General features: G+C 36.9%; 1 protein-coding gene and 1 long non-coding RNA gene across 2 annotated transcripts; both read right to left on the bottom strand.

Annotated features, from left to right (window-relative positions):
• Positions 1-5,826: 5,826 nt before the first annotated feature.
• On the bottom strand, positions 5,827-10,030 carry LOC110006493 (uncharacterized). Its single transcript, XR_002279507.2, has 2 exons — positions 9,647-10,030; positions 5,827-6,093 (listed from the first exon to the last, which is right to left on the bottom strand). It is a non-coding gene; the product is annotated as an uncharacterized LOC110006493 (long non-coding RNA).
• A 1,765-nt stretch (positions 10,031-11,795) lies between these two features.
• Positions 11,796-25,124, bottom strand: SYP32 (syntaxin of plants 32). The gene is made up of 5 exons (XM_006830124.4): positions 24,624-25,124; positions 12,956-13,206; positions 12,633-12,835; positions 12,342-12,554; positions 11,796-12,148 (listed from the first exon to the last, which is right to left on the bottom strand). Exons 1-5 carry the CDS (start codon positions 24,853-24,855, stop codon positions 11,989-11,991), a joined length of 1,059 nt encoding a protein of 352 aa, XP_006830187.1. The 5' UTR covers positions 24,856-25,124; the 3' UTR covers positions 11,796-11,988.
• Between the last annotated feature and the right edge of the window lie 1,659 nt (positions 25,125-26,783).

The raw sequence follows: 26,783 nt of genomic DNA, 5'->3' as shown, positions 1-26,783 counted from the left end.
CGATCAAGTATTACAAAAAAATCTATCATGGGTTACACCAAAAAAAAAAAAAAAAAAAACCGTACGGACTCGCCGATTCACTGTTCGGACTCGCCGATTCCGTACAGTGAATCGGCGATTCACTGTACAGAATCGTCTGGTTCTCTCTAGAACCGGACGATTTCCGATTTTTTAGGCGAACCGGTCCCATTTCACGATTTTCGAGTCGAACCGGGCGAACGCTGCCTAGGACCCATGGGTGTGTGAGAAAAATGAACTTGGTAGCGAGAAAATAATATAAAATACCGTTTCAAACGAATTTCAATTCTGCTCAAAACCAAAAAAACTAGTTGTCAAGTTCAAAACATCTTATGGAGGTTTAGAGCACTACTCACATGCACCATCGGGCTGCAATTTGTATGCAATAGTTATAATTAATTTAAAATTATTATAAAGAATTTTAATAGATTTAAAATACAACATTAATTATTAGGAACTTAAAAGAAAATTTTCAAACAAAATATATTGCCTAGATCTACTTTGCTCTTTTGTCTTAGTGCAATTTCTTTCCTTATGGATCCTCACTCCTAGAAGACCCTTTAGAAGATATCTCAAATCCAAATAAAAACTGAAATACATACTATAAACAAACATTTTTTGCCATATCTCTGCTCTTCGATATTTGTGACTTTAATCAAGCTACAACTCACCTCAAAAGTCTTCTAATACCTCCATTAGCACCCTAAAAATAATTGAAATGAAGAAAAAAAATTATTAAGATGCTTTTTAACCACAAAAAAAAATTTCAGTTCTCAAAAATAGATCTTTTAATCGATTTAGATTTATATATATATCTAGGAAAAGTCTTCCGAGCGCTTATAGGCGATAAGTAACAGTATTTTTGCCTCCTTATATCCACCTTCCTTTCAAATTAAATGAAATCGTAGGGCTCCTATTCGCTTTAAAAATCCCTCGCGCCATCGGCTGAAAAGCTTCAAACCCCAATAAATTTCAACCATACCCCTTCCTCCTGCCTGCTCTGCGAAAGCAGAGCACTTCACTGAGAAGCTCCCTCTCTCTCGCTCGCCATTGTCTCTCCAGGGGACTACAAATGCTCTACACCCTCTCTCGCTAAATTTCAGTCGCTCTCTTTCCTCATTCGCTATAGGAATTTCAGCCATACCCCATCTTCCTACATGCTCTGCGAATCAAAGAGCTTCACTAAGAAGCTCCCTCTCTCTTGCTCGTCATCGTTTCTCCAAGCGATTACAAATGCTCTGAATCCTCTCTCTAAATTCAGCCGCTCTACCTCCTCATTCGCTCTAGTAAGCTTGTTGTGGCTGCTAGCATCTCAAGGAGGCAGCATGCTGAAAAAAACCCAACTCAAGACGACTCAGGATTAGGGCATTGATTTGGAAATTAGTTTTTTGAGTGAAACCATAAAATTCATGTTGAAATTTTAGTTCATTTTCCCTCCTGCTGAAATTTGAGTTCATATATACGTTTTTTTTTTTTGGATTTAGCACAGGAAAGCATAACAACTGTTTGATTGCAGTGCGGGCCTCAAAAAGATGGGGCACTGCATCCAAGCACACTGACACTGGCACTGAATCTGTATGTTGGGCCTCAAGTAATCTACATTTTCAAAAACATTTATCAGGCAGAAATGGGATTATATGCATGTATTGTGTGCATGCATTTTGTGTAAACATTAGAGTTAACGACCATAGAAAAATGGTTTAAAATCCCTCACGCACGAACAATTTCTTCAATTTATAGCATGTAAATCACCAGAAAAATCCTAACTTTCATTTGGAAATATAGTTTTTTGAGTAAAGCCATAAAGTTTCATGCTAAAATTGCAGTCCATTTTTCACTTAACATATATGGTTTTTTATTTTTTGTATTTGTAAATCAATAACTAAATTTGTAAATAAAAAACTATGACAAAATCACGTACCAAAATGGACAAAGATTATAATAACAAAAAAAAATATTCCCATATCACTTATTTTCTATTACTTATTTTCCCTCGAATATTTGAATTTCGATGTTATTAATGTTTGATTTATAGTCTATAATTCACCGTTTCGCAAATTTTATTTTCTGAGTAAAACAAAAAAAAACCCTGCTGAAATTTGAGTTCATATATGTTTTTTTTTGTAAATCAATGAATAAATTTGTATATAAAAAATTATGACAAAATCAAATAACAAAATGGACAACTATGATAATAACTTAAAAAAAAGATTACTTATTTTCTATTATTTATTTTCCCCCAAATATTTGAAATTCTATATTTTTTGAATTTTGAAAGTATTAACTTACTGCTATTTGTTAGTTGCATCAAGATGTTGAGAATCATTTTTGCTTGCAATGTTTGTAGCTAGTTCTCTTTGTTTTGTATGTTCCATTTAAATGGAACTGTGAACCTTGAGTGTGGATATGATATGAAAAAGTTAGTGGTTGTACTATGTCATCTTTTGAAGTTTATAGTCACTTCTCATACATATGGTTGACCCAAATTTTCAGGATTTTGAGAATGAACGATGGTTCTCGTTTATTCTTTTTACTTTTTGGAGTATTTGTATTTGATATTTTTAATTTATAGAATCCATGAAGGATTTTTTTGTTTTGTTTTTTGAAGTATGATTCTTATGTCATATTTATATGTTCTCCCACTTGCTTCTTATTGTTGACCATTAACCCAAACAGGTACACTATACATGTGTCATGGATGCCTCATCAGCATCTCCTTCCACTCCTATCGACATTACTAGTTCAAAAAATGGGCACAAGTGTGGTCTTTATGCTATGGTAGATGAAGCTCGCCATGATTTTCCATTTGATGAGGATATAGTTGCAATAGATGGAGAAGGAGATCCTATAATTATAGATGCAAAAGCAGCCCTAGCAAGAGGTGTAAGTATCGAACCGACAATGGGAATGACATTCAATGATGAAGATGAAGCTTGTGATTATTATAATAAGTACGCAAAATATGTAGGGTTTGGTATTAGAAAGGGAAGGACCATATGGAAACATGGTGGAAAAAATTGGTCAGATTATAGAATGTTATAGGCAAGGCTTTCGTAGTGAGATGTATGATGGGAGTGAAAATGCTCGGCCCCACGCAAAATGTGGATGTCAGGCAAAGATCTACATTAAGAAAAATGAGAATCAGAGATGGGTTATTGCGAAGTTTATAAAAGAACATAATCATATTCTCACAATGCCCAATAAGACTAGATTCATTTGCTCTCATGGAAAGATACCAAACACATTGAAAAAGGTGATTGACACATTGGAATCGTCTATGGCTAAATCTAAGGTTACAATGGATTACCTTATTGTAGAGGCCGGTGGGGCAGAAAATGTTCCTTTCATTGAGAAAGACCTTGAGATTCACATAATTAGAAAGAGAAAACAATTGAAAGGAAAAAAAGGTAATGTTGTTATGAATTGGTTGCATACAAAGAAAGAATTAGACCCTAACTTCTTTTATAGAGTTCGACTTGATGAGATGGAGAGGTTGTTTAGTGTTTTATGGGTTGATTCAAAGTATATGTTGTTATACCAATTTTTTAATGGCGTGGTAACATTTGACACCACATACCAAATAAATGAATACATTATGCCCTTTGGCCCAATCCTTGGAGTTAATCATTACGCTAACACAATTTTTCTCGGATGTGCTCTCATCTTCAATGAGACTACATAAACCTTTATTTGGTTATTTGAGAACTGGCTAGACACAATAGAAGGCCGCCAACCAGGTACAATATCACTGATCAGGCTTTAGCTATAACAGCTGCAGTTAAGATAGTTTTCCCAAATACTAATCATCACTATTACAAGTAACATATCATGGGAAAGTTTAAAACACATCTAAGTCATGCTGAGCGTGCACACCCATTATTCTTAGAGGTATTCAAGAAGTGTATTACAGCCTACACAGTTGAGCAGTTTGAGGCTGATTGGTTGGCTATGATTCAGAAATATAATATTCAAGAGGAAAGTTGGCTCAAGTGGTTATATGGTTATCGCACTCAATGGGTTGATGCATACATAGCCGATAGGTTCACAGCCAGCTTGAAAACCACACAACGAAGTGAAAGGTTCAATAGCTATTTAAATATGTATGTCACTTCTGGTACAGGTTTGCAAAAATTCATGAATGCTATTGAAAAGTTGCAAAATAAGAAGTTCATCAAAGAAAAAGAGAAAGACAGTAAAGATTTTACGTCCACATCTGTTCTAAAGACAACTTTCCTTATCGAGGAGCATACAGCAAAGACATACACTCATAAAGTATTTAGAAAGTTCCAAGAAGAGGTGGTAAGGTCCTCAAATTGCCTTAGCAAACTAATAGAAGGCAATGATGAATTTTCCAAATATAAGGTGGAAGACATTTGCGGTGTGCCAATCCCTCGGATGGTGAGTGTGTTGAAATCCCTTATTCACATATGCTCAAAGTGTTCAACATGAAGAATGTATTGAAGATCCTATCAAATTACATGTTGAGCCAATGGATAATGGATGCGAAGAAGGGTGTCAAAGACAAATGTGGTGTGGTAGTTCGACTATATCTAAATTTCAGAGTTTCATTCGACGTCATGAGCTTTATGACCTTATGAGAACAATTGTGGAGCCAGTATTAGAAAATGATGATCTATTTGAAAAAGTGAAGTTGGGCTTCTCCAAGTTAGCTGAGGAGGTCAATGCAACAAGAGAGTCTTTGTCGAATACTCATGCACCATCAACCTCCATTCATTGTAGGGCCGCCGAAGATGAAGTATGTGGCAGTATTAGATCAGTTGATGCTTCCCCCTTGTACTTGATCCACCATGTGCACGAGCAGTTGGAAGACCAAGGACTAAAAGGATAAAACCTTCATGGGAGGAAGGGCCAAAAGCTTATACATAAAAGAAACAGTCGGAGGAAAAGCCACCCATTGGAAGGAAGTGTAAAGTTTGCAATAAGAGTAGACATAACAGACGTAACTATCCAGTGTAAGTGCTTCTTTGCTTTATGTATTAAACATAATAAGCATAATTGTTTCTATTTAACTTTGGTTTTCATTTATCTTCTGCTTTACAATAGAGCTACTGAGGACCTCAAACCGAGTTGAGGCCATGATAAACAACAGGGCTGCAATTTAACGGAGGACATGACAAATTACGAGACTGCATTCGCATCGAGGATATGGCAACTTGCAAGGGTTCATTTGCACATATATTTAAAGGCATGTAAAAACCCATTTTTGTAGTTGACTTTGGGAGTTATGTGAATATTCAATTAATTTTGTGGGCTTGTAAAAGACCTATTTATAAGGCATGTAAGGGACTTGACTAATTTTTTAAATTTTGGAGACATGTAAATGCCCCTTTTTATAATTGACTTTGGGGATTATATGAATAGTCAATATTCATGTAATTTTGCGGGCATGTAAAGGACCTCTTTATAGGGGCATGTAAAGGACCTCTTTATGAGACATAAAGAACCCATTTGGTGACTTTTTGGTAACATGTGTGTAACATTTCTTTCTTGTCCATGTATATCATAAACGAGTGCAATGTGGGCTTACTTAGATAGTGAAATGCATTTATATACCCACAGCTCTCACTTTACTTATTTTTATATATTGAGCGTTTGATACATTCTCACCTTTTATGGATAATCTGCTCTCTCTCTCTCTCTCATCTCAACCAAATAAATGAGCTTATGTTGTTTCATTGTAGCTGATAACCAGATCTCTCTTTCTCTCTCCCTCTCTCTCTCTCTCTCTCTCTATTATTTTGTGTGTCTAAAAAAAAAAAAAGCTGAATAATACCATAAACCAGAGAATTTGATTCATAAAATATTACCATTAATTAAACAATGGCCAATTACAATCATTTACAAACAACTGGAAAGATACAAGGAGGTTAAATACCTCATGAAATAGGAAACAACCATATACAAATGAAGCTTAAAAAAGGTTAACCCAAATGAACCGACTCAACCACCAACAAGTAATTTATTTCTTTTTGCTTCTTGAAGTTTCACTTTTCCATTTGAATGATGTAGAAAAGGCCGTCCTTTTGAGCATGTATTCAAAAGTCGTATTGATCTCTGAGAATAAGATTGAATGCGTGATAAACTTTTCCATGTGACCAAGCACCTTCTTCATGTATTTGTCGACAATAGATAGAAGATCAAAATGTGGCTTATAGTTTCCAAAGAATATTTTTCATACTCCTTGACTACTTAAAGGCGTCATAGTACTTTAAGGCAACTTGCAAAAATTTACATCTTGGGAGACGCTTATCCAACACAAGGAATTTTGTGATGGGACCATCCTCCCCATGTTGGACAATAGCTGGAAATTTGCAATGCAAATGACCAGAGAACCAATATGCCGGTTTCAGTATCTCGAGCAACTTTGCTGCAGGCTTACTTTCCAAATTTTTCTCCCGGATATGAAATTATTAACAGAGAACATGTCTAAATCTACAAAACAAAATCTAAGAAATCTTGCTTCCTAGCGACTTGATTGCAAGGGAGATATTGATATTATTATGTAGGGATTCCCCAAGTTGCAATAATTCTCACATTGTGTTAGCTAAGAGAATGGAAAGGATGAAGAGTTAGATGGTATTTCATCAGAAAATCCATCAGCACTAGTACAGAAGAAAGAATTTCGCCATATTTTGATAAGAAAGAAAATAAACATATTAGATATCCATACCAAAAGAGTTGAAAACATAGTACATTGTATTGTAAAAAGAAAAAATATAATAAAATAGATTATGTCAGATTCCACATGAAGTATTGAAAACTTCGAATGTAATAATAGGTGGAAATACTGTTGTCGAGCTTTCAGGAAATACTTGCCTTGATAGTTCATTATCAAAAGTTCATAGTCACAATAATCTACCATACAAATGAGTGAGCTACATTAGAGAAATTGCTTTCATGAAATAGTTAGAACACAAGCTAAACATGAACATTTATGCCACCAGATCTTCCTCAATGGTTCAATATGCCTTAACTGCTGGAGGATTGAAGGTTAAGAGTGAAAATAAATAAATAAGGGAAGAAATCATAAGAGGAAGATGATCCCAAGAAAGAACATACTATTACATTCAAGGCATATACTGTTTGCCCAAGAACCCCACTGTTCGATACATTTTGTATTGATACTGCCAAGGTCCTTTGGCAATAAATTTTTCAATCTTAGTTTCATGTCTACTAAGCAGATTTCTAAGAAATTTTGCCTCTTCTAGACCTCAGAAAACTGGCTTTGAGATCCTCCAAGAATTGCTGAATTTTAGATGTAAAAATCTTATTTTTTACTATTTTTCCATAGAGTCGAGAATTAAAAGCCCCTACATCTTGAGAGATTGGCTATTATATCACGAACATTCCAACATGTGTCATTCAAGTTGGGAAAGGATTAATTAGACACATTTCTCATGCAATGCAATTGAGTTCCTTGCGTCAAAAGATGCTCATTAATTGAGTTTTCACATTTTTACCATGCATATTTGATAGAACCTTGGATAATCATCCTAAGAGTACGATTCTCAAATATATTCCTACATCTCAAGGGCATCTGTTCTGGACATACAAGTTGTTGATGATTGCATATGAGGTTCAAATGAAGTGCATACTAGAGCAATATGTAGTGTTCTATTGTAAAATCTACAGCATTCGAATTCATTCGACAAATGGAACCATCTACCCATCAGAAAATTTCACATGACAAATGCTCGTGCATTCTAGTTATCGTTAGGCGGTATAAGAACTTCAATAAGTGACCAATTGAGATCCATATTTTGTAAAATCGCCAAAAAAATCAGTTATAAGATTTGAAATATTCAAACAAGTGCTCTTGAAGATGAAAAGTGCATTGCAAAATAATTATGTTTATCCCGCTCAAAGATTTGAAATAACAGTCTTATCAATTCTCCAACGCCAAACCCACTCAAAGAAAAACCGTGTACCTAGAGAACCAACTTTACTTTGGGCTTGGACAAATCAAATATATTCGCTTATCTGTTTCATGGAAAATCTGTGGAAGAATTATGTTGTCTGTAACTAAAAGAGTGAAATCCATGTGTATCTGTAATATTAGCTTCAACCCACATGAAATTTATATCTCAACTATAGTGACTTGCACAAATCAATAGAAAATTTTGATTTTTAGATGGGTTGTCCTTCAATGACCTTGGTTTATTTGACTCTCTTACATTGCAAGTGCAATTGCGTTCAAACTTCAAGTTTCTGTTCTCTGTGGTAATCAAATAGGATCCCATTAGGTTTAGGCATATGCATGGATTCTCATCCATATGAAAAGCACACAAAATATGTGCAGACATTAATGTTTTCAATAATGTAGGATCCAACTGTCAAGTCAATCTGAAACTGCTCAATGATAAAAGGATCAGGTGTTTCAAGTTTCTTGAGCAAGATGGTCCATACAGGTTGTGTGAACCTTCGGCACACGTTTGACTGCTTCAACTGACTTTGCCCCCCAAACTTCTCTATTTGTAGAAGTTTGTTGAAGAAGCACTAATGTTGGACCGCACCTATGTTAGTGTTAGGGTGAGGTTTTGGGTTTGTCTATTGGCTCTGATGCCATAGTCACTTCAGGAAATTGGATTGCGAAACTTTATTTATTCAAGGAATGAGTTAATCGATCTTTGTATGTAATTAACTCATGCACAAGGACCAATACCCGTCATTGGTCTACGTATAGAAAATAAAAGATTCAATTACCATCTTAACATCTGATGTAGGCATCTATGTTCTAATCTTAGTACCAAGCCTATGTTCCTTTATAGACTCGCATATTAATTGGTAGACTTTATTTCATATTTTCAGCCACTGTTGCTCTTGGGTCTTTAGAAAGTAAACAATACAATCTGCTGAATTATGAGGTAATACAACATAAGCAAATACTCTCCTATGAATAGCTATAATGTAAATTGTTAATTTGTTTTTATAATCATGTGCAGCGCACTAAATATACCTCAGGTGTAAGTACAAATTACCTCTCTCTCAAAAAAAACATTTCCGTCGAATAAGCTCCTTACAGTTCCCGTGGTTAGTGATGCCAAGAGGCCAATCATGTAAAATAAATATATCAATTGTCTCCTAAATTTGCATGAGCTTATAAACATCATACTGACGCACATGATATATAGACCGAATGTCATTGCTATTATAAGGAGTCCTCTCATAATAGCCTGCTCATTTGACAATATACCAGGTTACTTCAAGGGAAATACATGTTGAAACAACCACACAGCCCCCAATGGAATTTTAAGGAAATCAAAAGCCAATTAAAGCACCATACACAGCCCCCAATGGAATTTTAAGGAAATCAAAAGCCAATTAAAGCACCATACTGCTCATAATCAAAACAACTCTCAGCGAACATGATGGAACAAATATTGAGCAGAAGAGGAGCTAACCTTACTACTACAAGAAAAATAATAGATGGTGCAGAGTATTGCAAAATGATCAGTCAAAAAAGACCAAAAAAGCAAGGAGGGAAAAATGAACTGAAATTTCAGCATGAATTTTATGGTTTTACTCAGAAAACTCAATTTCCAAATCAAAATTAGGATTTTTCTAGTGATTTACAGACTATAAATCGAAGAAATTGTTTGTTACTCACCGATTTCAGTGCCCTAATCCTGATTCGTCTTGAGTTGGGTTTTTCTCCGCATGCTGCCTCCTTGAGATGCCAACATCCAAAACAAGCTTACTAGAGCGAATGAGGAGGTAGTGTGGCTGAAATTTAGAGAGAGAGGATGTAGAGCATTTGTAATCCCTCGGAGAAACGATGGCGAGCAAGAGAGAGGGAGCTTCCCAGTGAAGCTCTCTGGTTCGCAGAGCACACAGGAGGAGGGGGTATGGCTGAAATTCCTAGAGCAAATGAGGAAAGAGAGCGGCAAAAATTTAGAGAGAGAGGGCGCAGAGCATTTGTAGTCCCCCCGAAGAGACAATGGCGAGCGAGAGAGAACGAGCTTCTCAGTGAAGATCTCTGCTTCGCAGAGGCAGGAGGAAGGGATTTGGTTGAAATTTATTGAGGTTTCAACCAATGGCACGGGGACTTTAATTCATTTAATAACCAATGGCACAGGGCTCCTATTCATTTAAAGTGAATAAGAGCCCTACGATTTCTTTCATTAATTTCAAAAGACGGTGATTATAAGGAGGCTAAAATACTGTTACTTATCGCCCATAGGATCTCGAAAGACTTTTCCATGTATATATATATATATATATATATATATAACTTTTTCCAAACTCTTTTTAAGCATTTTTGGAGGTCAACATTACCCTATTTACCCTTAAAGCCTTCTCTAAAATAATGAAAAAAAAACCCACAGCCTTGGACACCCGCACCCCCTAGGCGCCTACCTAAGCAAGCAGTGCTATTGCCCGGAAAGGGGCACCTATACCTAGACGGGCGGCCTAGATTGGCGGCCTAAGGCCTTTGGGTGCCTATGTGTGTAAGCTAAAGCCCTTTGGGTGCCTAGGCGTTGGGTGGCCCATTTTTAAAGCATTCATCTAAGTGCACAAATTATCACAATATCCCCAAGTCAATATTCCCAGCCCTGAGTTGGATAATTTGAGAAGTTTTGAACAGATTTTAAAGACGTACTTTTATTTATGAAGTGTTCTTTAAAAATACATCCAGCAGTTGATAAAGGGATTTCTAATCCCCTTTAATTCTTAAGATAATTTAAGCTATTTAATGATGAGCAAGTATATTCTAGTCGCTTGGGAGCACAGTATACATTGATTCCCTCTGTCAAAACACTTACATAGGATAGCTTTTTATTTCAAATTTTAGGATCCATCCGATTATGATTAGAAGATTATTTTCAAAGAAAAAATTTTGGATTTTAAATTCTTAAACATCTAGACCAATCCCACCAAAAATTAGATGGCTCCAGTGAGATACCATTTTTTAGGCATATAGTGTTCAAAAGTTCCCAAAATTTGGAATGTAAAAGGCATTCCTAGGGTAAGTTTTGCCTAAAGGAGTAGAAGGATATTATACTCCCAGGAAATACTTTGACTTTAACGACATTTTCTATATTTCTAATATTCTGATTTTTATTCTCATGGGTGCCTCATTTTTATTCCCAGGAAATACTTTTGACTTGAATGACATTTACCCAACTTGAATAAATAAGGGAACTCCCATCATGTGGCAAAGGCCTCTTCCACATGGTTCAAGTAACAAAAACTCCCTGCGTGTTAAAATTCACAACCATGAACAAGGACAATTTAGGCATTTTTCAAAAATAGTTTTTCAAGAGATATTTCAGCAATAAAATTAAGAAATAAAAACCCCAATATCGATTGATATGTTTTTTACTCCCTCACTAATATTGTTAAGGAGGTTTTTACCCTAATGATTTAATTTGGAATTTTAACCCTTTAGGTTATATTTTCCTTATAAACTAAATCGAGGTCTTTAGACCCCTTTATCTGTGAGGACCCAACATAAAAAATAAAGCTAGCGTCATTAGAGCACATCAAAAGTGAAGATCGGCCAAATACAGGAGGCCCACCCGTATTCCAATTGGGCGAAGCCGGTGAGGTTCTCGCCGCCATGCCATTTTCATATCTTAGTTCAACCTTCAAAGGAATGTTCGTGCTGAAGACTTCTACTAAATCCTGGTTCTCCTAGTTTCATTCTACTGCACCAAATCGTGAGCTCGTGAGAAGCAATAACATAAAACAAGAGGGTAGTTGCAACAAGCAAAGCAAAATCCATGAAAGACACATTCAAGACATATACTATGAGGTGCACGCCCAACCCTATGTGTCATACTGTCAATTGGGGTTACAATTGCAAGTAGCTAATTCCAGAGATATACAATAAGCCACCCCCCCAACAGCACACTGTCAGACTGTCAGGTGGGATTACAATTGCAGCAACTATGAACCACAAAAAAGAAATGCAAAATACTTCCTCAAGTAGGGATGAATTTAAATCATTCATGCCACAAAGAATAGGAAAACCATCAAAAAAATTAATAATACAAAGAATATCTTGATCATAAGCCACCGGTTGGAGGATATTCCATTGAGGTACTTGAGTAGTGCCCCTTGTGCTCCCTCCACGTTAGCCAATGTATCATCCATGTTCTCGTCAATCCTGCCAACTCATATCCAATTCATATTTTTCCAGAAGGCATCTTGACCCTAAAATACTTTTACATGAGAGGGTGCATATTTTATGAGAGAGACATCAGAATAGCTGAAAACAGGCTTCAAGATAGGAATGTTTGTGCATGTGGATAACGCATGTTGTAGGTGTACATCTTTAGAGAGAGAGAGAGAGAGAGAACCTGATAGCTAGCTCGCCTTGCTGTGAGACCATGGTGGCCAACTGGGTGAAGATATTGCTCAGCTCCATAATGGTGGACTCCACATTCTGCAGAGCTTCCGCTCTGCTCTGCATATAACTATCTTGTAAAGGAAGCATTTGCTGCTGCTGCTGCTGCTGCTGCTGCTGTCCAAATGTTTGAGTTGGTGTGGGGGGATCCCCATTCCTTTGCCTCCTGGTACATGGATGAAATATAAGGCCATATTTCAGAGACCACCAACAGAGAGGAAATATTCATAGCATGTCATATCACCGTGGAAATAGTTGTAACGATGATGATGACGATGAAGATGATGATGGTGATGTTGAGCCATTTGCCCATGGAGGAAGGGGAGCAGCACTTGAGGAAGGAGAAGGCCTTCCTGCCAAAGGGCGTTGCCGGACAAAGGGGTTCCCCGAATCCTTTGCAGTAGTGGAAGAAAAGAGTTGCCTTCTGTTTTCATGAACCTTCAGGTTCTGAAAAATGCATCGAAAAACTTCAAGCCAAGGTTTCCAAGACAACACAAGCACAGTAATGTTCCATCTAACTACAATTGTTGATCAAAATGGTGGCAATGGCTTTTGCCTAAATTTTACCTCAGTTCTCATGGTTAAAACCTCCTTAAACTCTTTTGTTGCGCTCATCAGGCGGTTCTTCAAATTATCCACAACCGTAGTCGAGTGGTTGGTAGTGTCCTTGGAGATAGACCCACTTTCATTTTGTGAATTGCAAAGAAGTTGCAGGTCCACAACAGCGGAATTTAAAGCAGTAATATCCTGTTTGATAACTGCTGTCAGCTCTTGTATCTCCACAGTGGGATCATCAAAAACTGATGTTCGCTTTGCCACTGCAATGAATGAAATCAAAAGTACTCGTCAAAATGGAACTTGCATGTATGCCACAGTATCAAAATAATTGGAGGGAAACAACTTAATTATCAAAGACAAAATGAACTTGGATGTGTTCGCTAGAAAGAAAAAAAAGATACTTGACTTCGAAAGGAAGTTTGACTCCAGGGTTACAACTTAGCCAAAGAACAATGAATTTGGGAAAATCAAGATGTACTTGTGGAGCATACGAGAGCTATGATAGCACCTATTCAGATAAACAAGAGATTCTGCCTAGCCAAAGGACAAAATGATGCCACTGGTGACCTTCTAGCATCTGGTAGAGCTGAAAGTTCTCTGAAATATAGGGGCCTAGAAGAATTAAGACACACGGAAATGCTATCAGGGGTGAGCCATACAGCTAGGGTGTACGTAGAATGAGAACCCAGTTTAAGAAGGATATACGAATGTGATTCAAAAGGCATTGCTTTAAAATGCGGCCGCATAATGCCTTGTGCAGCCACATGCCGTTATGAGGCCCGGAGCGCATCACTCCAAGTGTGCTCCAGGTCGCATATGCAGAGAAATGTGATGCGTGTATATGCAAGAGCACACCCCACATATGCAGGCGCATTGCATCACGAGTGATATGCCAGCATATGTGGCCCACGCTCATGCACGGAAAATAAGCCCACGAGCATGGGCAAAATTGTCTTCTTTGCACCCAAAGAAGAGGAAAGAGGAGGGAGGGAGGGACGAGGGGGGGGGTTTGTTTGTTAGTGGGGATGCAACGGTGGTGGTGATGATGCCTAAAAATCCTCAGCTTCAGATGTGGGAGATGCGCATTCATATGAAGAATCATCATATGATTTGTCTAATTGAGAGTTGAGACTTGAGAGTCAATTATCTTTTGTTTTTTCTGTCATAAACTATTAGTCATTGCCTCTTTGAAGTTCAAGCTTTAAAGTTCATAATTTTTTATGCTTACATAGAGTTAGAAATTTTGGATTTTTTACATTAGATGAAATAGAGTTCTTTGTTTTACATGTTAATTATATTGGACATTTAAATTATTAAAGATTAGAAGTTACAACAATTACTCTATTACTCTTTATCAGGCTATCAGGGGACTCAAAAGTCACAGACAGCTAATATATTATAAATTAAAATACCATCACATAAATCACATTTATATTTTTCTTTCTATGCATTATTATATGTTTTAGATTTTTTTTAATATATTGACCACATTGGAGGCGAAGCGCCCAAATCTAAACCACATCGCTGCGTCGAACCCCTGACCACATCTAGTCTACATCAGGCATTTTAAAACATTGTAAAACAGGTAGTTGCAAACTGATAGCAGCTAGATGGAACAAATGAAAAAGGAAACAACAGAAAAAAAAAAAAAAGAAGAAGAAAGAACTAAAATGGGTATAAAACCTCATAACAAATGTAGCGTTGACCCGATCAAGTTGCAAACAAAATTCATGAAACATATTCCCCCATCAAATGAGAACAAAGATTTTAAACTTTCATATTCAATCATACTGGAATAGGTTTTTCAAACATTTCAAGTATCCAACTTAGTTGGACAAACTATACATAAACAAGTCATCAATGACCACAATGCATTACGTTTTGGGAAAAGGTTCTGAACAGTGCCACCTAAAAACATATTGATGGCCTCCTCTTAAGGACATCCACCTCCGTCCCTCCCACCTCTCTACCACCGCTACTCCCACCTTGCTCTTCCTCCCAGCCTTCGTCATGGAGCTTCTCAGCCCGCCCCTCATCCCAACCCTGCCCCCCCCAATCCTTCCTATCTGCTCACCCTTACCCACCATCTCCGCCTCCTCTCATATGTACAATCTAATTACAAGGAAACCCTTTTCTAAATGGGAAAGAAGTTCCAGATTACTGAAAATAATTCATAATGATTTTTGCGATCTGAGAGACATACAGACCCGTGGTGGAAATAAATAGTTTCACTTTTATATATTATTTCTCAATGTACACCTATGTTTATTTGATCAACAAAACTTTAAGGCTTACAAAACTGAAGTTGAAAACCAATTAAATATTAAAATTAAGATTTTCATAAGTGATGGAGGTGTTCAATATTGCTTCATTGGCTTTACTAAATATTGTGAAGATAATGGAATTATTCACCAAATTACCTCACCCTACACCCCACAAAATGATTTAGTTAAAAGGAAAACCGCACACTGGTGGCTATGGCAAATTCCATACTCATCAATTCAAACCTCCTTGCAAATGGCCAGCCCACATGAGTCTACTTTCCCTCATCTTATCACCTATTGGAATCACCCCTAAGTTTTTAGGCACCCATCATATATTGACTATTAACAAATTTTAAATAACAAAATTTTTCAAATAATGTTTAGAAAATTTCATGCATTCCATAAAATTTTGGCATCATTATACCATCTGACTCATTAAAGCGTGTCAAAAAACTTAGCATGCGACTTGTTAAAGCTTGCATGGGAATTCGTGATTGTGTGTACAAAATATACAAAATTACAAATATACTTCAAAATGAAACTTCATTTTTAATGCCCTATGTTCAAATTCGTTGGAATCGAACCCAATTCTCTGATTCTCACTATCTCATTGCACTCATTTGAGGATTTACTCTCTCTCTCACGCTCACCACACATTTATTTCTTTAGCATATTATTCAGATGACATTGATGCAGTAAAAAAAGTGAGTACAGTTAACATGTGAAAGAAAATAAAGTAATACTTATTTATTCAGTCAAAAAACATAATAGAGCTTTAAACTATGTTTACACAAGTCCAACAATGTGCTTTATACATTACAACTTACAAACATGTAATAATGTGCTTTAATGTTTAAAGTAACATTACAAGCATAAGTTTTATGGGGGAGAGAGAGATATTTGATTTTGTAACCTATATTCCAAATATCTGTGATTGATATTCCTAAAAATTGGAAGTGAGGCTCATATTGGTTGAATCACGGGCGTATGCACCTATGAATCGCAAAATGTGGTGAGGTGGAATCAGATTCTAAAGACATCGGAACGAGATTCAAAAAATGCGTAATCAGATTCTAAAGACATCGGAACGAGATTCAAAAAATGCGTAATCATAATTCCTAACTTCCAGGAATTGGGATCTATGGTGACTCCTTCATGGAAATGCAGAATCACGATTCTGAACTAGAATCAATAGCTAGGGTGGACGTCTGGACGATTCCAGTAACTACAGTTTGACCTTATTGCACGCTAATATTTTACAATAAATTGTTTCGTACCATACTAGGATCTTCCGGCTAAGGTTACACTCCCGCTCCTAGAAAGTGGTTCATGATTTGGGAATGGGAACATGTTCCAAAGTGTTTCCATACTCTTCGGAACATGTTCCCTATTTTCTCGGGAACTCTTTCTGCTAATGTTGTTAAGGAAGAGCACCCCTCTTCATTGGAATTCACCATTGGGTACATTTAGGATGCACCACGAGGTATAGTTTGGATACGAAGATAGGAAACATTTTAGTTTTAGCCCAAATAGGAAAGAGAATTAAAGTGTCGAAATCCTTCAAAAATTTATTAAGTTCGTGCCCCAAATTATGTTTTTTACCAATCATATTTTCTCAGACTTCATATCAACAGCTTGTTCGAAGGAACCAAGTCGAGTAACGTAGCAGAAATTACTGCAAGATGTTAAATTCTGGCTGTACAAAATAATCCTACATTCTGTAACATGCCCAAACATATGAAGTAGATGGTTATTTTATGATATAATTAATATTTATTTTGATGAATTGACATAATTAGCAATACATTCATTACTTCAGCAAAAGAAGTAGTACATTTGTTTTACGGAGACATCAACCCAGACTAGATACAACCACATGTAACTTGTTTTTTCCACTTGAAAAATTGGCTAAAGATTGGCAGCTCGTATTGATCCATGCTCCAAATTAGGGTAGACATTAGATTGACATCAATGCCATCAAATAATTAACCTGAGGACATTTCACGACAACCAAATACAATAAGGTAGAATGCCACATATTCCTTTTTTTCTTTGGCAAGATTGGCCCTGGTTTTGCTAGTCCTGCTCCATATTATTACTCCAAAAAAGCAATGCCATTAGGTTCCTAGTTAGACTAATTGATACGCTTACTTGTCATACGTATATTTCTCACTCATTGGCTTGAGATAGACACACAGGTTGACAAATTACCACTCATTTCAATGGACAAATCAATTTGAGAGGTTTCTACAGGGATACATGGACATTTGTATATACCAATGTTCAAAAAGACAGATTCGGGCGCCTAGGCGGGCGCCCAGAGATAGGGTGCGTCCCCAAAATTAAACCCCCCCCCCCACAACCCTAGATTAAAGACCTAAGTCACTAACTAGTACTTTACAATAAGACTTCAATGAATAACTGAATATATAAGACATTTTAAGACCTTAGTTTCACTTTCACATGACACATCTCCCTTTAAGACATAACATAATCAATTATTTATCAAATAAACTAAAACAAAAAAAGTAGAATATCAAAATAAGACAAATTGTAAAAATAAAGAATCAACTATTCATAAAAGAAAAAGATATATGCTCAATTTCATCGTCCAAGTGAGAAAACATTCAATAAATCACCAAAAAAATCAATCTTTGAACTACAAATATGTAAATATATCGTAAAAGAAAAAAAAAAAGTAAAAGAAAAAACACATGATTCATAACATAATATGTTGTAGCAAAATAAAATCAAAACCCTCTTTCAAATATAATAATATTTTAAAAATATCAATATCAAAATCAAATCGATGTTGGTATAAACCTCATCTATTGGGCCGCCAAAAGTTCTCAAAATCAACTACTAGAAGCTCCAAATCCAACCACAAACTATTGCCTCCGTTTTGGGAAGAAATCAAAAAACTAAAAAATTTATCGATCTTTCGATAAATCGCAAAAGAGTGGTTTTTGGGGGGTTTTCTCATCCTAAAGGCCACGGATTTTCTATTGGGGATTTAGAATACCCCCTAAAACCCTTCTCCCCCCTTTTTAAGGGTGGGATTTACATTTTTTACCCTCACCGCTTTTCCGACTGCCAGCAAGTTGTCACGGGCCGGCGCCTTGACCACCTAGGTGGGCGCCCAAAAGCAGGACGCATAATGACCCTGCCCAGGCTGCGCCTAGGGGTTTTTAAAAAAATTTCACCTAGTGACCGCCTAAATGGTCGGGCCACTGAATTTTCAAACATTGGTATACCTACCTTGCCGGCATCATACCGTATCAACACAAATATTAATACAGAAAAACGCTAAGCCACTTGTAAGTATAATATGACATGATCATACTGTATTGACACAAATACTAATACAAAAAAAAGCTAAGCTACTTGTAAGTATAATATGACATGACTGTGAAAATCATAACATTAATAAACTGTAAATATAATATGACATGACTGTGAAAATCATAACATTAATAAAATATAATATTATCCATTAAGTTATGGTATAAACATCTACGAATGTATTGGTTGCACACATTTCTGCACTATACAAGCCATAATATGTAGTACTCCTATCCAAATTTATGTCCCTATTCTCAAAAATGATCCCTATTCTTCATATTTATGTTTGCATCTGTACCCATATATGGCAGTTTAGGGTTGCTTCAATGTCCCACCTTATATAAACTATATTCGTAAAATTATAAGGATAATTGTTGCCATCCTTTATGCCAATGTTGCTATTACCCCTTAGTTATGGGGATCACCTAACATGGGTGGCAATCCAGCTCCAGCAATGCAATCACATGCTCCCGGCATAGGATCGCCATCCAACTGCAATTCGATGTTCAGAGCATGATCTCAAGCCAAAGGCGTTGACCAATAAGCTAACACACCGATATTATTTATATTTCTAAAGGAAAAGCAGCAATAAATGCCTATCCATCAAAAGAACGAAAGCAAGTACATTAGTAATTATTCAAAACCATGTTATGCAATGTTGCCACATATGCAACCAGAAGTGCATCACTCCAGAACGAATATGCGAAAAATGGTGATGCACCTGCATATGAGGCCCATCACCTCCATATGAGGGCACATTGCATCTCGAGCAATGCACCCACCAATGCGCCCACTGCTCATAGGCAAAACATATGCCTACAAGCACGGGCAGAAGTGTCATTTTTAACCACAAAAAGGGGGGGAAATGGTTTGAGAGGCTTATATAACCATCCCAAAAGCACCGAACCATTTTACATGGTTTTAAAGTGATTAAAAACAAAAAATTCAAACTTTGAGTATTATTCCTGAATCCAAATTTTTTTAAAGAATTAGGGGGTTCTTTGGGATAACCCTTGAAATTGTCTTGGGCACTATTTGAAGGGTAATAATAGTGATGATGATGCCTTTGCGTTCTCGGCTTCAGATGTGGTCGATGCACACGCACACAAAGAATATGACTAGTCTGATTACGAAATGAGAGTTAAGACTTCAGAGACTTGAGAGTAGATTTTTTTTTTATTTTGTATGTCGTGAACTTTTGGTAACTCTGCCATGGCTGGTCCCAAGTCAGTCATGCTAGTCCCAAACTCGAACAAAGGAGTTTGTTAGGTTGGCAACCATCATAAAACTTCTACCACATCTTCCGTGAATCCCGACCTAGAAAAACAACAGTTAGGAAGGACGATTTGGTTTAAGTGGAAGGTTCTAAAGGACAAGGGAAGGCCCAAAAGGGTATGGATGGAAGTAGGGAGAAGATATATGGTGACTTATGATCCAACTGAGATTATGGCCCTTGATAGTGCAGAATGGTGCGAAACAAGATTCGTGTAGCCGACCCCAAATAGTTTAGATAATGCTCTAATAATGATGATGATGATGATGATGTCATGAACTTTTGGTCTTTGCCTCTTTTGAGTTTAAACTTGAAAGCGTGGATGTCTATATAACATGTATTGTGACTGTGAACTATGAAAGACTTTTGGTCATTAGATGTTATGTTAGGACTATTTGGCAAATCAGGTTTTAATTTTATTTATATAATTTAGTGTATGAGATGGAATAGTTTACTTTATCTTACAGGTTGAAATGTCTAATAGGGATTAGAGACAACATGCTCTTATTCTTTATCAAGCTATCAAGGGACCCAGAAAACTAATATATTAGAGATAATTAATAAAATTAAGCACCTACTGACTACAGTTACATAATTCATACATTTATGTTCTTCTATGAATTATTATATTTTTTATAATTTTTTCAAATTTTAAAATTTATTGCCTATATCGGAGGAGATGTGCCCACATAGGACTGCATTGAGCCACATCAGATCCTTGACCGCATGCATCCTGCATTTTAAAACACTAAAATTCTCAAAAGAAAAAATTTTCTTTAATTCGCATCAATCACCAAGAGACTTTCAAATTCAATGCTCCCAAAATCACATTTAATGTGGGGAATAGTGGGTCCAACATTTGTCACAAATGGTTATGGAATTTTGAACCATCATGTTTTCAAGGGAAAAATTTGTGCTAACCCCCAAAAATGGCATCCATTTCACAATATCCCCTACCAAATTTTAAATATCACGCTGCATTAAGCTTTCTAAAAACCTTTCACCTCACGCCCCGCCATCGATACTTCCTCAAATTTTTAATTTAAACCCTTTCAAATGCCACCCAAAAACCCCCTTTCGACTTCCCGAATCCTCTTTGTCACTTCTCTCCCTGTGCTCCCGGTGACCTTCTCTCTCTCTCTCTCTCTCTCTCTCTCTCTCTCTCTCTCTCTCTCTCTCTCTCTCTCTCTCTCTCTTGCAAGCTCCATTCCCCTTATCACTCCATTCATCAGCCGCAATACAAGAGATGAACACAAGTTGCATGGCCATGGCCAAAGTTTTGACAATGAAGAGAGGTTTCTAAGGTCTGAAACGATAGTGAGCTCAGGAAATTGAGGATGAGATTTTTGGGGAGCATCAAGTGCAATCAAATAAGCCCTAATATATTCATTGATGATTGATTCCTTGGCTTCTTTAATCTTGTAGGCTGTTGTAGAAATGGTTTCTTCCTCCAAGGGCTTAGCTGTGGTGAAAATGGAGGCCATGACATCAGCATTGCCAGTAAAGTCAGCAGAGAAAGGAGGCACCACTTTGGTCCTTGTGTCCATTGAGAAAGAGAGAACAGGTACGATGAGAGAGATAGAGAGAGAGAGAGGGAGGATGAGAGAGAGGGGTGCTCCTTTGGATTGTGGCTGATGAAAGGAGTGAGAAGGAAAATGGGGCAAGAGAGAGAGAGCGAGAGAGAATTAGTATGGAGAGGGAAGGGAGAGATGTGGCAGAGAAGGTTTGGGAAGTGGGCAAATATTGGGTAGAAAGAGAAAGGGCTGAAATGGGATAGGGGTTTTGTGTGGAGCATTCAAAAGGGGTTTAACTTAAAAAGTTGGGCAAGTACAATGGTAGGAGGTGAGGTAAAAGCTTTTTAAAAGTTTAATGCTACATGATATTTAAGAGGTTGGAGGGATAATGTGAAATATATACCATTTTTTTTGGGGGGGGGGGAGGGGGGGTGAATACGAAATTCCCTATTTTTAAACAAGTACAAGAGAGAGAATGATTCTCTCGTGTCTCTTTATCTTTCCCCCTCTCTGCATATCTATACTTATTTGATTGATCTATCTCGCACTTTAGTTTCTTTTTCTATTGAAATGAAGGGAATATGTGAAGAAAGGGCTGGACTTCTATGTGATTTGACAAAAATAATATCCTTTATTATCATTAACCCAATGAAAGATCAAATAAATATCTTCCTTATATTGTGAAGGACTTACATATAGAAAATAAATAAATATGAGACACTACTCTCAAATTTTATTTGAGTGAATTTATGGTAAATATCATTAATGATATTTCAAGTATCTTAATTTTGCATATAAATAATTTTAAAAAAAAAAAACTATGATTGAGCTTTTATATATTGAAATTTCTCTAGTTTTATATACCTATTGTATGGGTGCCTTCGGAGCACTCTCAAACAAGGGAACGCCTGCCAATAACAATACCCTGCTCCTCCACATCCAACAACTATACAGTATCCTAAGGGATATGTAATCATTTATTCTCTCATGATTAATGATATTAAATCTATTCTCGAGAATGCTTCAGTACCAAATCATCCTTCAACCCTTCAAGTATACCATCATCCCATAACTCACCAACACCACCAGATAAGCTGGTCCAGCATGGCTCTAACAAAGAAGGGATCTTAAATAAGTCCAAATGACTACTCCTTGTTTCTCAATCAATCTGCAACTATTTAGGGAGAATAGAAGTGTTAACTCTTCGTTTTCATTACTACAAACTTGATCATTTGCATCACTACTGATAGGTTTGACTTCAAAATCCTTTTACCCTACGTCTAAATGAGTATAGATCGCCATTCATTAAACCCATCGATGTTTCCTTTTCTATCACCTGATTGGTCCAAAATCACTTAATTAAATTCAAGAAACCTAGGATAAATTGCATTAACCATCTCATTATAAATAGGCTTCGAATTTATATTCTTTAGCCTACAAGACTAGAACTCATCTTTGCCACTCACTTAGTGCTTAAATTTCCTCAACCTACACTTCACCCACCTTTCTCTAATTCAAAACATATCTTTCATGTCTCCTATAATCATCAACTCCTGTCCAATGTCCCTATCCCTCGTCACTTTCCAGTTCTTCATTGATTTCTCTAGAAACACATCTTTACGTAATTTAAATCAGTTATCCCATAATAGAATCAAAGTCTCAAGGACATCCAATAGAGAGTAAGATAGTAAGCAAAAAAAAACCACTAGAAGCAAACAGGATATTCTGGACTTCAGTAAGGATTCTGGCTGAATTCCGTGATACGTATTAGGTTCATAGAACTGCAACAATAAGCAGCAGTAAGTCATCTCAATAGTTTGGAGGTCGGATTGCAACAAGTTAAACCAAATATCAGTGAAATACATCTTCCAAACAAGGATCCAAAAAGTAGGAGCTAGATACACCAGAAATTATAGCCAACTTGTACTTTAGTGGCCTCATGATATATCAGTTTCACAAGGTCTCACAAGAAATCCATGAGCATATCTGTTAGATAAACAGAAAAGGAAATATTTAACCACTCTAGTGAAGCAAAAAATTTAAAAGCTACAGCCTACAGAATCAACTGAAGGAGCTAAGAAGTTCAAAATCTAGCGCAAAGCTATCGCTTATGCCATGTCAACAATTGGAATCAAGGATAGAAGTATTTTATTTTCATAAGGAACAGTGTGTAATGGTTATCATATCATACAAATATAGGATGTGAACTAATTTATGAGCATAAGCTAATCCATTTACGGTTATAGAACTTGGCTAACTATACTAGAATTGATCCTGGCTGAAACTCACCTAAAATAATTATATCACCAATACACGAGATATTTTTCTTTTATAAGTAACAAAGAAAAATTGTGTCATCCAATGTGCTCAGAGAATGAGAGTGACTTCGATTGCTATGATACATAATGAAAATAACAACATTTAGCAAATGCGCATCCCTGAACACAAACAACATCTAATGATGTACTTGGATTGTCTGAGGCATTTTTGGCCATTCTGGAGGCTTTCTACTGTTCCTATTTGTAAGGGATATTAAAGAGAAATAAGCTGGTATAATATTAGTATTTAGCTATGATATACAAGCATTCAAGTATGTGTGCTTGCACACAGCACCCAAGCCTCATGCATGCTTCTATTGTGACAGGCACAACACCCAGTTTGCATTACATGAGACGCAGAACATAAGAGCTGAACATGCCCAACATCATAGCAGCTGTAAAATTACAAGCACTATGCACAGCTTTCCAGCTCATATTAGATGAGCTTTGTGTCATAGCATAAGATTTCAAAAAGATGGAGGACAACATGACAAACATCGGACTCTTAGCTCAACCTTATATCAATCGTGAGCTTTACCACCCATTCCAGCTCAAGTCTACCAGGCATAAAGAAGTAAACACATCAGAGAAAGAAGAAAATACTAATTTTCTTCTTTCTCTGATGTCTTTACTTCTTTATGCCTGCTAGATTTGACCTGGAATGGGTGGTAAAATAAAAATCAAAAAACTATTTACACAAAACAAAGAATGAAGAAAATTACTTTAGATTGCAGTCTACATGTTATAGATCAATGAAACAAAGGTATGCCAATCAACACATTTTAGTGTCACACCCAACATCATGCTGAAACAAGGAATTTCAGCATATTTATAATCTCCAAAAAAGAGACCAATCACATGAATGACAAAATCCAAAGAAAATTGGTCAAGACGATCTACTCAGCTAGGTCTCAATTCATCATCATAGAAAGGAATGGTAAAAGGAAGTCACAAAATTCAACTCACATTTGGCGAGCTTTGAAAGCTTCTGAGATGTCTGATGAATGCCAAAGCCGATCTTCGACGCCCTCTTGTTAAACTCTGACTGGATCGAGACTGCAGATCTGGACGCCTCCACCTTCGAAGAACTGCTGCTGGCAGGTGCATCAGGAACCGAAGAGAACGACTTCTTCAGCCGCTCTGCAACTGTATGGAACTCTGCCGTCCGATCACGGTAAGAAGACTGAGAAGACTTCATCACAATTTCTCAAATCAGGATCCTCTCTCCGCAAGTTCAAACAAGACACAAAAAGCTGCAGTTTCTCACACTAGAATCTAAAAATCAACAGATGGACGCATGGCTGAAACAATTCAGATGAATATAAGATAGAGGTAAGAAACCGCCATTATGTCGCTGCTGAGACCGTGGGACCAAAACGCCAGATCGGAACCACAGATTTAATGTCTTAAATTCAGAAGGGTCTTCTTCAGAAGGAAGGAAGCTGAGACAATAGATCTGATGCAAAATGGTAGGATACACACAATGGCGGCAAAATCTAGGGCATAGTATCATCGCCTATGACAAAGCAAAGCAAAAATTGGTTAAAAGAAGCATCTTGTAGAAGGAGAAATGTGAAGAGTGAATTAGCCTACCTGCTCACGAAAAAATGATAACGGGGCACGCAGTTTGGAAGAAGTGTGATGCTATTATGTTATGTTATATACGGTGTTGTTGGTTTTGCTGCACTCGTCCCTTTTGAAGAGGGGAGGGACACCTCGGTCTGTTCCTCAACGCCACCACCGCGAGGAAAAATAACGTGCCATCAATTCACAAGGGGGACCTGACAAAAAACTACACTCAACCCGAGTCCCACTGTCAACTTTGGAAAAAAGAGTTATCTAAGTTTGCAACATGTAGAATTAAAAAACAAAAAAGCCCCCCACCACACTCTCTATGCAGCTTACCCAATCTAATTTTTTCTTTCATTTTTTTTTTACAAAACGCACTTTCTATACAAATATTTGAAGTTTTTTAAACGGAAATACTTTTTTTCGTACACAAAAATCATTTTGGTCAGATTTGACATTGACTTTTGGAGCGCACCATCATATTGTCGAAGCCCACAAGTGCCGAACCACCCTAAGACAACTACAGGACCGAAACTTGAGTACTGTTGGACTGCCCTTTACATAGTGCTAGAGCCTTAGAATCCAATAATATCTACTACCATATCACCCTTTACAACGCACTTTATACAATGCCGAAGCCCTACTGTCAGACCGCACTTTACACAGTACTGGAGTCTTACTGCCAAACCACACTTTACATAATGCCGAAGCTCTACTGCCGGACGCATTGTCGAAGCCCTACTGTCGGACGCATTGCCGAAGCCCTACTGCCAGACGCCCTACTGCCGGAGCTCTACTGTCGAACCACACTTTACATAGTGTCTGAGCCTTACTGTCGAGCCACACTTTACACAGTGCCGAAGCCCTAGTACCGAATGCACTACTGCCGGAGCTCTACTGTCGAACCACACTTTACATAGTGTCTGAGCCTTACTGTCGAGCCACACTTTACACAGTGCCGAAGCCCTAGTACCGAATGCACTTTACGAGTGCCGAAGCCCTACTGTCGGACCACACTTACATGTCGGAGCTCCTATTTTGGTGGGACAGAGGAGAGAGGCATGAGTAAGATAAAAGTAGACCACATTTACATGTCAGAGCTCCTATTTTGGTGGGACAGAGAAAAGAGAGGCATGAGTAAGATAAAAGTAAGGAAGGGTAGTTTAGGTATCTTTTTTATTTTTTTATTTTGGTGGGGTATTTGCATAGAAAGTATATTTTCGAGAAAAAAGTGACAGAAAAAGTTAGGTTGGGGGTAAGTTGTATAGAAGGTGTAGTCTTGGGGTTTTTTATAATTTTTCCTAATATTAAGGCTAAAAGTTCTTTCGTATAAGATTTTGAATCTAAAAAACGCTACATCTTAGCGACACAAGATGGAAATTCATTTTCAAGATTTTTATATGTTTATAGATTTATTTGATTTGAACGATTTTTGGAGTCTAAAATTTTATAATTAGATATAAAAATATATTTTTAAAAAATTTATACCAAAATTTTATCCTATGATAAAATTTGGGGGTGTACCTTACGCGAACCACACCTATTAAGTTTTCAAAG

Source organism: Amborella trichopoda, chromosome 4 (assembly GCF_054954075.1).
Source record: "Amborella trichopoda isolate Santa Cruz 75 chromosome 4, AtrichopodaSantaCruz75HAP2 v2.0, whole genome shotgun sequence".
Classification (NCBI taxonomy): Eukaryota; Viridiplantae; Streptophyta; class Magnoliopsida; order Amborellales; family Amborellaceae; genus Amborella; species Amborella trichopoda.
The sequence above is the reverse complement of the archived record's forward strand: the minus strand, read 5'-3'. Positions and strand labels throughout refer to the sequence as shown.

Excerpts from the sequence above, each read along its gene's own strand:
- SYP32 (XM_006830124.4), bottom strand. The coding sequence starts at position 24,855 with ATGAAGTCTTCTCAGTCTTCTTACCGTGATCGGACGGCAGAGTTCCAT. Across the intron at positions 12,836-12,955 it reads TTTTAACCATGAGAACTGAG|AACCTGAAGGTTCATGAAAA; the intron begins GTAAAATTTAGG and ends TGCATTTTTCAG. Across the intron at positions 12,149-12,341 it reads CAAGGCGAGCTAGCTATCAG|GATTGACGAGAACATGGATG; the intron begins GTTCTCTCTCTC and ends ATGAGTTGGCAG.